Source organism: Nothoprocta perdicaria, unplaced genomic scaffold, assembly GCF_003342845.1.
Source record: "Nothoprocta perdicaria isolate Ctin4 unplaced genomic scaffold, notPer1 scaffold_33, whole genome shotgun sequence".
Lineage (NCBI taxonomy): Eukaryota > Metazoa > Chordata > Aves > Tinamiformes > Tinamidae > Nothoprocta > Nothoprocta perdicaria.
The window spans coordinates 1,539,430-1,549,300 of NW_020455566.1; the positions used below are offsets into that span (position 1 = coordinate 1,539,430).

Genomic DNA, 9,871 nt, shown 5'->3' on the forward strand with positions numbered 1-9,871 from the left:
CGCTCGCCGCCCTGGACGGCCCCCCGGCGCCTCCGCTGCCCTCGGATCTGTCCAGCTCCAAGGCCAAGTCGTCGCTGCCGGCGGTTAGCGACGCCAGGAGCGACCTGCTTTCCGCTATTCGGCAAGGTGAGTTGTTCCAGCGCTGGCTCTTCCCGCTCCATGCCCAGGACGCCCCTGGTGCCCACCGTGAGAGCCCCCGGGAGCTGTCACAGGCCGATGCCGCCACCCTGCTCCCTGCGGCCGTCCCTGCAGGGCACTCTGCCCACCCTCGTGACAGCCTCGCTAGGTGTTAGCCCTCCGTTCCTTGACAGAGGGTAGTGCCAGGGTGAGCGCGCTCCGAGCTGGCGGGTGGGCCGAAGGGCAGGGGTGTGATCCCTTCGGAAGCGCGTGGGAATGCTCCGCTTCCTGTTCTCCCTGGCTGTTACTCGCCCTCCGGTGTTATCCCACCGCGTGTGCGGCGTTGGCTGGTGGAGAACAGGCCGTCTCGCTTAGCAGGACTGCAGCATCCCTGAAGGGAAGGCTGCTCCGAAGGTCTCGGCGTGGCTGGAGCCTTTGAGTGACTCCCCCTCCGGTGCCTTCTTCCCGACAGGCTTCCAGCTCCGCAAGGTGGAGGAGCAGCGGGAGCAGGAGAAGCGGGACGTTGTGGGCAACGACGTGGCCACGATCCTGTCGCGCCGCATCGCCGTGGAGTACAGCGACTCCGAGGACGACTCCTCCGAGTTCGACGAGGACGAGTGGTCGGATTAACCGCAGTCCCGCGTTCCCCCCTCCTTCCCTCCTGGGCTAACACCTTCCTAAAGAACCAGGTGGCCAAACCTTCCACGTCTTCCTCTCTCAGCCTGTAACCAAAGATGTGCCAAGGGTTTTCAGACAAGCACCAGCACCTCTCCCCTCTCCCTTCCCCTCCAGCTCTGGCAGGACTTTGTGCTCCGGCATTCCCAAAAGTCTCCCCGTGGACACTGAGGGTGATGGTGTTGAGCCTTAGCTGGAGGGTGCGTAACGGTTGCTTAGTTAGGAGAGCTCAACCTCCAGATTCTTAATCCACCAGGCAGAGCACATAAAACCCCTCTGTCCTGAGGGTTTTTTCTTAAAGGTGGATGATCCTGCTGTGGCCACATGGCCTTTCAGATGAAGGACGTTTCCAGCGAGTTTTCTCACTGCAGCAGCGTACAGTAGATCTAATTGGCTCTGCTTTCCCAGTGACTGCTGGTAGTGCTGCAAGAAAATGGGCTTTAGATGTCTGTTCTCTGCTGCATCCCTCTGGCAACCGATCAGGTTTTAGCGAGTGCTCAGTTCTCTCCCCCGACCCCTCTAGTACTCGCAGGCTGCCGTGTGTTGGAGCTCTGGGCTTTGGGTGCAGTGCGAGGGGTGGCTTTTAAAAGCTGCCTTCATCTTCCTCCCATCTCCTGGTTCCGGGTGAACGTGCAGCTGGGGCTGATGCCTTGAGGTCCCTTGGGGCTCTTTGGGCCAGTGCTGTGCTCGAGGAGGTGCTTTTCCAGTGGGGCGACTCTGCTCTTGACGCAGGGGCTTGAGCAGCGTTGGAAAATGCTGTATTGCCCTCGGGGCCTCCGCCCTTCCGCCTGCGGACAGGAGGATTCCGCCTCAAATCCTCGAATTTGTGCCCCAAACCCTCCTGTGGGGGAGCTGAGCTGCCCCTCAGTTGCAGCGGGCCTATCCTACGTTCTCTGCTTCCCACCGTTTTGTTATTCTAGCTCAATAGTTAATTTTAAGAAAATATCTCTTCTCGTAGCTAACCCAACAGGTTGGTGGGCTGCTCAGTGCAGGTACAGTCCTGGCAGGGGGAGAAAATGGGGGCCTTAAACTAGCTGACCTAGGTTTTATTGCTGTTTTAGATTACCTTACATAGAATATTAGCATATCCTGGAAGCCTAGATAAAAACACCCCACTGCTGCAGCCGTGCTTCCCTATTTTAATTTGGGCTCGACTAACCCAGTGTGATGCAAGGAAGCGATTGCAAAGCCTCGTGGAGGTCCCGGGTCCAGCTCCCGCGGGACGGGACCAGCACCATGTCCTGCCACGAGCGCCTCTGCGGCTGCTTTGCCTTTTCTGTCGTGTGTTCCCAGCCCGTGCCTGTTTGCCGGTCTCTAGAGCGCCCCGCTTAATGATGTTGCTGCTACCTGGATGCCAGGCGCAGCCCGAGGCTGCCAGGCTGCTGGAAATCCTTCTTGGGGCTTGATTGATGGGTTCGGCTTGCACGGGTGAGTTCGTGCTGCTTTCTTGTGTGCGTGTGGGGTTGGGTTTAATCTTTGACAGGGCAGATAATGGCCTGGAGGACGGGCTCTTCTGGAGGGTGGATCGAGCCGAGATCCAGCCTGACCCTGAGCGGCGGCATCGGCAGAGATTTACTGGACCTCGGCGCCGGGGTGCTTTTGTCAGCAGATGAGCTGCTGGGCAGGATGCAAAGGGCAGAGGCAGTGAGGCGTCCTGGCGCTCCGGGAACATCTGAGCGACGCTATTCCAGGTTCTGGAAGAGGGAGCAAACCCTGGAGTGCCAGCGAGCCGTCGTGCAGGGGAGGCGCTGGGAAATGCAAACTGATTATTGCTGGGAGCTGCATTAGGGGGGCCGGGGGCAGTCGCTGCCTCCGTTGGGCTCTCTGAGCATCCTCCTCTGGCCTCTCCTGCAGACGGGTTCCTGGGCTGTAAACAGACCTTTAAGCTAAGCCGGGATGACAGCAGAATCACACGGGGAAGCGAGGAGCTCACAAATGCCAGACCCGGGTTAATTTTAAATTGCCTTAACTAGACTTGGCCCCGCTTGCGCAAGGGGCGCGGGCGGCGCTGGCGCGGGGAGCCGGGAGAAGGGCCGCGTTCCCGGGTGGATGGTCCGTGGGGCCGGCCCCTCGGGGGGCTCCGGGGGCCTCTTCCGAAAGCGGCAGGGAAGAGCAGAGGAGCCCAAGCGGCCTTGGGGGTCCCGGCCGGCGCGGATGCAGCGCGGCCGCCCTTCCCGCCCCTTCGTTTTCCAGGGGTGCTCTTTATTTTTCCTTTCTTTCTTTCTTTCTTTCTTTTTTTTAAACAAAGCCTTGAAGTGGGAAGTGGACCCAATTCTTTTTTATTTTATTGCCATATTAACGTTTTAATTCGTTTCAGGACTAACCCCTTCCCCTCCCCGCCTCGAATGTCATAGAATTAGGCAAGCCGTAACCCTCCCAAAGTGCCTTATATTCTTATACGATATAAATATATTTATAAGAGTAATTATTCCACTTGCACCGTAGGCGTTCCGCGGTGACCAGAGCGCGCGGGCAGGAGGAGGGTCCCGCGGGGGGCACTCCCTTTCACACCAAAGGAGGTTTAGTGCCAAACGCCAAAACCTCGTGAGCAAAATCCTGTTGTAGCAACCGCGGAGGGTGCCCCGAGGCCGGGCGCTTGTTTGGGTTCCGTTTCCCCGCTCCGGCCGCCTTGTCCCGCGCCCTCCACGTTCCCCGCTCGCCGTGTGAGCCAGCCCCTCCTGCCCCTTGATTGATAATCGGCTCGGCCTCCCTTCCACGGAGATCCCACCGCAATTCTTTTGTAATGTATGTGTAAAAAAAAAAAGGAAAAGAAAAAAAAAATAGAGAACGAATTCCTTTTTTAAAACTGCGAAACTTTAAACTTGATAAAACCTTTCTATCCAGCTGGAGCCTGTGTGTGTTACTGCGGCGGCGCCGTGACTCGCTCCTGCCCGCGGCGCTGGGCCCTCTGCTCCCTGCCCGCGCCGGGCCCCGCGCGGCCCCCAGCCCTCCTTGGAGGAGCCGGGGCGCCCTGCTCTCCGTGGCGGCACCGCGGGATCCTGCGCCCAGCGCCGCGCGTGGCTCCGGCCCCCGTGCCGCGGGAGCAGCCCCTGCCTGCGGCTCCAGCTGCGCGCTCGTGCCCGGAGCCGGCGTGCGCTGGTGCCCTGCGTTTTGGGGGCGAGTGCTTGGGAATCGCCTCTGTGCGGAACTGTTCGGGGTGGAGCGGGCGGGGTGCGAGCGTGTCCCAGGGCAGGGATGGAGCACCCGCAAACGCAGCCTGGGGCGGGGATGGAGTGTACCCAAACGCAGCCAGGGCAGGGATGGAGCACGCACAAATGCAGCCCAGGCCCGCAGCAAGCCGGGCCCCACTGGCAGAGCCCTTCCTTTCAGGGTCGGCGGGTGGATGCGGGGCACAGGGAGCGCCACGGGCCGCCCTGTCCTCACCCTCCTCCTTGGCACCGCGGCACCCAGCTCTGCCTCGCACCACGGAGCTCGCGGGGCCCGGGCAGCCCTGGCTCCCAAAGCCGCTTCCTTTTCTCCTCCAAGGTGCTGTGGGCAGCGGCGGGCGCCGCTGACGTGGGCCGCGCTCCCTGCGTCGCCCCGTGGGAGCGGCGCGGGCGCCGGCGCTGCCAGCTCGCATCAGCGTTGGCGCGCGCCGCCGCTGCCAATGTCACCCCCGCGCCCCGGCCACGCCGGCCGCCCTTGCTCGCACGGAGGTGCGCGGAGGCGGCAGCGCAGCCCCTGCGCAAATGGCCGACTCCTTCCCCTCCTCCCCTGCCTGCCTTTTTTCCCTTTTTCTGTTTTTTTTCCCCCCTTTTCCTCCCCTCCTCCCCCCGCTGCCGGTGCCTCGGCGGCTCCCGTGCTGCGGATGGCTTTATCTGCAGCTCTTCCATCTGCTCACAGCAGCTCGCACGGATCCGCGGGGTGCCAGAGGAATTATGGATTTGGAGCTCGCCTCGCCGCAGTCTGGCAGCGCGGCCGCCGAGGCCGCCACTCGCCGGCCAAGGGCTGCGGGCGGCCGGGCCGCGCTCCCGCTCGTGCCCGCTGGGCCCCGCGGCCAGGCCTGCGGTGAAGGCGCCGCGGAAGGGGCCGGCTGCGAGGCAGCGGCTCGTGGCCACGCGGGCACCTCGGCCAGGAGCCGCTGCCCTGCCCAGGTGGCCCCGGGCCAGTGGCCGCCCCAGCGGGGCCGTCGCGCCCGCTTCCTGCCTGCTCCCGCTTCCAAGGAAACAAAATCCCCCCCCAGCCGGGGCTTTGGTTTCGCCTTTAAATTTAAGCCAGACCAGCGGCTCAGCCCTCCCGTGGCCCCCGCGCTGCCGGCTCGAGGTCCGTGCGCTCCCGCATGGATGGAGCCCCCGGAGTCACCCAGCCCCGGTCCACAGCACCTTGGGGCTCCTGGGCAGGCGAGTTGGGGCTGGGTGAGCTGGGGGGCAGCAGGCGCCGCTGTGCCCTGTGTGCCCATGACACCCCCCACCCCTGCTCCCGTGCGCCCATTCCCAAGGCCGCGGGTGCTCCGGGGAGCCAGGGAGGCTGCTCGGCCCCTTCTCTGATCCCTTTTGATTCTTTTTTTATTAATGATATTTGCAGTTTCTGCCGCTTTTAGCCCTGCTTTTTCCCTTCCGCTGCTCACGTCACCGCTCGCTCCTGCCCGCTCAGCACTCCGGAATGGCTCAGCACTGGGAATGGCTCCGGCCTCACTCCTTTGCATCCCGGGAAAGCAAAGGCCAGGGAGGCGCCCCAGGGTCAGGGCTGCCCCAGGCCCTTAGGTGCCCTTGGGGCCGCTCAGCAGCCAAGTCCCCGGGGACCGAGCAGTGCGGGGGGACCCTGCAGGAGACCAGGGATCCCCGAGGGACCCAGTGGAAGGCCTGGAGGTCGGCAGCCTCTCCATGCACCATTCCCAGGAGCAAGCGCTTCCCGCAGCCGGGATGTGACGGGGGGCGCTGGCGACGGTGCAGCCGGGGCCCCCCCTGCTCCCCAGCACCACAGCTCGTATCACAAACAGCTTTTATTGCCCGGACCCAGCGGCGGTGGCTCCAGCACGAGGAAACGCTCGTCCCGGGATGCGGGAGGTGGCTCCGAGCGGGAAGCGGCTCCGCGCTGCTGCTCCCAGGGTCACTGGTGCACGGGGGGCACCCGGGGGCTCCAGCAGCGCCTCTCCCCAAACCAGCCAGCACTAGAGGGCAGCAAGTCCCAGAGCTGGGACAGCCGCTGCGGGGGCGGGAAAAGCTGGTCGCGGAGGGGAGGGAATAGAAAAATAAAATCATAATAATTAAAAAAATACACACATAGACGGCTGGGAGAGGGGGAGGTGGAGCAGAGTCCTTCCTGCTCCGAGAAGCGAGGGATTTTCCCCACCCCTCCCCATAAATGTACAAAATAGATATATATAATCTGAGGTAAATAAGCCTCTAAAAAAGCAAAGAGGAGCAAACAGTTGTCTATCAATTCCCTTAAAAAAATAATGCATCATAAAGATTTTCAAAGAAAATATGAGGCTCTCCCTCCCTCCCTCTCATGCACACATAAATATATATTATATTAGGGACTTAAAAAATACATTTCTCTTCTGTAAATTCAGAAAAAAAATAGAGGAGGAAAAGAGGTTGTTCACAAAGGGACGGGGCTGGGGGGAGCCGCTCGCTTTGGAGAGCTGCTGCCCCTGCTCTGGGAGGAGGGACGGACGGACACGACGTAGGAAGGTGAATGCACCACGGCACAGCAAGGAGGGCATCGCGGGCGGCGCTACACGTCGCTGGGGGACCGGGAGCGGAAAGGCATTGTGGAAGAGCAGCACCCGCAGCACGCGGCCCAGAGCACCTTCTGGATCTCTTGGTTCCTGAAGGCGTAGATCACGGGGTTGATCATGGAGTTGTAGGTGGCGGGGAGGAGGGTGGCGTAGGTGTAGAGCGCCGGCGAGCTGTAGTCCCCCAGCAGGCAGTAGATGGCGAAGGGCAGCCAGCACGAGGCGAAGGTGCCCAGGACGAGGGCCAGGGTGGCGATGCCCTTGCGCGTGGCGGCGTCGGGGGAGCTGGCCGGGAAGTGTCTCTGCACGGCGATCTGCTGCGCGTGCCGGCACACGATCCTGCAGATCTGCACGTAGAGCTGCAGCATCGCCGCCAACACCGTGAAGAAGGAGACGGAGAGGATGAGCAGGTGGCTCTTGGCGAGCGGCTTCACCACGCTGCACGCCGAGGGGGCCTTCAGGCAGTTCCAGCCCATGACGGGCAGGAGCCCGTAGCAAACGGAGGCTCCCCAGGTCAGGATCAACATGATGTAAGTTCTGGTGACCGTCCTCTCCGAGTAGTAGGTCAGGGCGTTGTAGAGGGACAGGTAGCGGTCAATGGTGATGGCCAACAAGCTGCTGACGCTGGCGGTGAAGGAGGTGACGAGCAGCCCCACGGTGAGCAGGCTGATGGCCTCTGAAGGCATGAAGTAGATAAAGGCAAAATGCAGGATCAGCCCCAGGCCGGCCAGAAGATCGGCCGTGGCCAGGCTGCCGATGAGCAGGAACATGGGAGCGCGGAAAGCTGGCGTGTAGAAGATCACCACCACCACGATGGCGTTCTCGCAGGAGATGATGGTGCCTGAGATGCAGAGGGCGACGTCCCACGGGTTCAAGGCAACGGGGCGCAGCACAGACTCCAGCTCCAAGGAGCCGCCGCTGCCGTTCCTGCCCGCGAACCAGCCCCGCTGGCCTCCGCTGGAGTTGTGGGCTCCATCCTCCATCATGCTGCCAGAGGCCGACCTGCAAGAGCATCGCTCTGGCACCAGCCGTCCACAGCAGGGACCTGCCAGAGCGGCCACAGAGTCCCCGGTGGCCCCAGCCCCTCCAGGCTTTCCCACGAGCCGGGCAGGAGCAGCGCTGGCCCGACCTCCATATGATTGCAGCATGTTCAGTGTTTGCTCAGGGGAGGAGTTTCTCTGGACAAGGTGTTTTGTTTTCCCTCTTTTGCAAGCAAATAAAAAAAAAAAAAGGCAGGGGGGGAAGAAAAAAAAATACAGAAAGGGGAGGCTCTCAGCCTCTTCACTCCTACCGGCATCCGCTATGCTGGAGATGCTCGGTATGGGGGGTGCATTGGTCAGTTTTGATGGATAAATATTGCAGTGCGGGACTGACCCTGCCGGTCCCTAACCACAGCCCTGGGCAGCTCAGTTCCCCCCTGCAGCTTCCAGCAGAAAAGTTATGGAGATAAAAGGCAGCAGATGGGGGGGGGGGCACCGAGCCCAGGCCCACCCACCGCCCCCCTCCAGCACCCAGAGCTCAGCAGGGGCTCCTTCAGGCCCGGGAGCGCATCCTTACGTGGGGGATACGGCGTGGGGGGGGGGCAAGCAGCACAGCCCCCCCTCCCCATCCCATGGCCCTGCTCTGTGTGCAGGCAGGGTGGCCCCCCCCGCCCGGTGCCGTCACTCACCTGCCGGGCCGGGCCGCGCTGCGCTCCCCGCCTGGGGGGCCGCTGCCATGGGCGCCGCCGAGTTATAGCGACCGAGCCCGGCCGGGGGGGGGGCGCTGGGAGGCCGGGGGTGACTCACCGCCGCCCCCCCCCCGCCCCGCTCGCCCCGCTGTGACGTCAATGGCGCGCCGGAGCCAATCAGCGGCGCGCGAGGCAGCGCGGGCGCGCGCGCGCCGCGTAGTAATCGCGCTGGGGATGGAGCAGCCCATTCATAAAAACAGCCCCCCCCCCCTCCGCCCGCCACCTCCCCTACACACACGCACACCCCGCACTGCAACGCGCCTCCCCCTTTGCCCCCCCCAGCACCGGCCTCCCCTTGCAGAGCCCTTGGGAGGCGCGGGGAAGGGGGGTCCCCCTGGCACCCACCCCTCTGCAGATGCGGGTCGGTTCCCAGGCTCCGCGTGGGGCCCAGGGCAACACGTGGGTGCGCTGCGCTGGAGTGGGGGCCGCAGCCTCCTCCCGCCCCCGTTCCCGCGGGGGGCTCTGTCCCCAGCGCTTGCCCGCCCCCCCACCGGGGCCCGGCCTTCCCGAGCGGCTCTCAATAATTCATTCCCCGCCGGGAAAGCCGGCGTGGGCGGCGGGCAGGGCGTGGAGCCCTCCTCCGGGGGAGGACGAGGAGGAGGACGAGGAAGGGCAGCCCCAACCACAGCGGGAGACATTCGTGCCACCCCCTGGGGACCCTTCTCGCATCTCCCCGCCTCTCGGTTCCTCGAAGCCCGCGGCGGAAGCTGGCGCATTTCAGGGAGTTTCAGTGCGGGCTGGGTCAGCCCCGATTCCGGGCTGGCCCCGCCGGTGCCAAGGACCCACCGGGCCCGTGGTTGCGGGGCCAAGGCGGCTCAGGAAGGGTCGGGGAGCCCAACAAGGGGCCCGGCCCGGCCCGGCCCGGCCCGGCCCGGCTGGCGGCGCCGGGAGCTGTTCGCAGTGCTGAAGCCGCAGGGGCGGCGCGGCCCCTGGGCCGGGGGGGACACGGCTCCAGGGTCCTTCCCGGGCCTGTCGCTCCTCGGAGCTGCCTTCAGTCGGGGTGGAGCGGGCTGGGGCCGTGTCGGAGATCGCTGCCCCCCGCCCCGAGCTCTCCGACAGCTCCGACCCTGACCAAGCATTCGGGACAGGCCAGGCTCTACCTCTGTCCTCGGCAGATGTGGGACCCTGTCCCCATGCAGGAACATCCTCCCCTGGAGCCCCAACTTATGGAGTCTCCCCATCTGGAGGGGTCCTAGAGGACTCCCTAGAGGAGCTCTGCGTGTGCAGGCGCCGTGCAGTGTTTTCACAGCATGTGCGGGGTGAGTGTGAGTGCGCAGCGCAAGCAGCATGCGCGTGGGGCAAGTGCACACGCAGTGTGCGGTCAGGGTGTGCACAGGAGGGAACAAACAGCTGGCAGTGCATGCAGTGCAGTGGACACCGCGGGCCTCACACTTGCAGCGTACAGTGCGCAAGCAGTGTGGCGTGTTGTATACGCAACGCGTGCAGTGCATGTTGCGCACGCCTGCTGCGCAGTGCGCTGGGTGCAGCATGCGTGCGGTGTGCGGTACACACGACGCTTGCAGTGCGTGCAGTGCACAGCGTGTAGGGCGTGCAGTGCGCGTGCAGTGCGCATGCAGTGCGCAGGCAGTGTGCATGCAGTGCGCACGCAGCACGCATGCAACGCGCAGACGCAAAGTGCGTTCGGGGTGTGCAGCGCGCAGCGCCCGCGG

General features: G+C 63.9%; 3 protein-coding genes across 3 annotated transcripts in view; 2 read left to right on the plus strand and 1 right to left on the minus strand.

Moving 5' to 3' along the window:
* Positions 1-2,536, plus strand: part of WASF2 (WAS protein family member 2) — a 27,242-nt gene extending 24,706 nt beyond the window's left edge. The window contains exons 9-10 of the mRNA XM_026043475.1: positions 3-126; positions 590-2,536. Coding sequence (XP_025899260.1) covers positions 3-126; positions 590-747 — 282 coding nt within the window. The 3' untranslated portion in view covers positions 748-2,536. The remainder of the gene's footprint in view (positions 1-2; positions 127-589) is intronic.
* A 3,935-nt stretch (positions 2,537-6,471) lies between these two features.
* On the minus strand, positions 6,472-7,458 carry GPR3 (G protein-coupled receptor 3). The gene has a single exon (XM_026043476.1). It carries the CDS (start codon positions 7,456-7,458, stop codon positions 6,472-6,474), a length of 987 nt encoding a protein of 328 aa, XP_025899261.1.
* A 2,314-nt stretch (positions 7,459-9,772) lies between these two features.
* The window catches only part of CD164L2 (CD164 molecule like 2), a 4,333-nt gene continuing 4,234 nt past the window's right edge, over positions 9,773-9,871 (plus strand). The window contains exon 1 of the mRNA XM_026043477.1: positions 9,773-9,836. Coding sequence (XP_025899262.1) covers positions 9,773-9,836 — 64 coding nt within the window. The remainder of the gene's footprint in view (positions 9,837-9,871) is intronic.

What these genes read in the sequence shown, in the direction of transcription:
- GPR3 (XM_026043476.1), bottom strand. Translation starts at nt 7,458, where the DNA reads ATGATGGAGGATGGAGCCCACAACTCCAGCGGAGGCCAGCGGGGCTGG.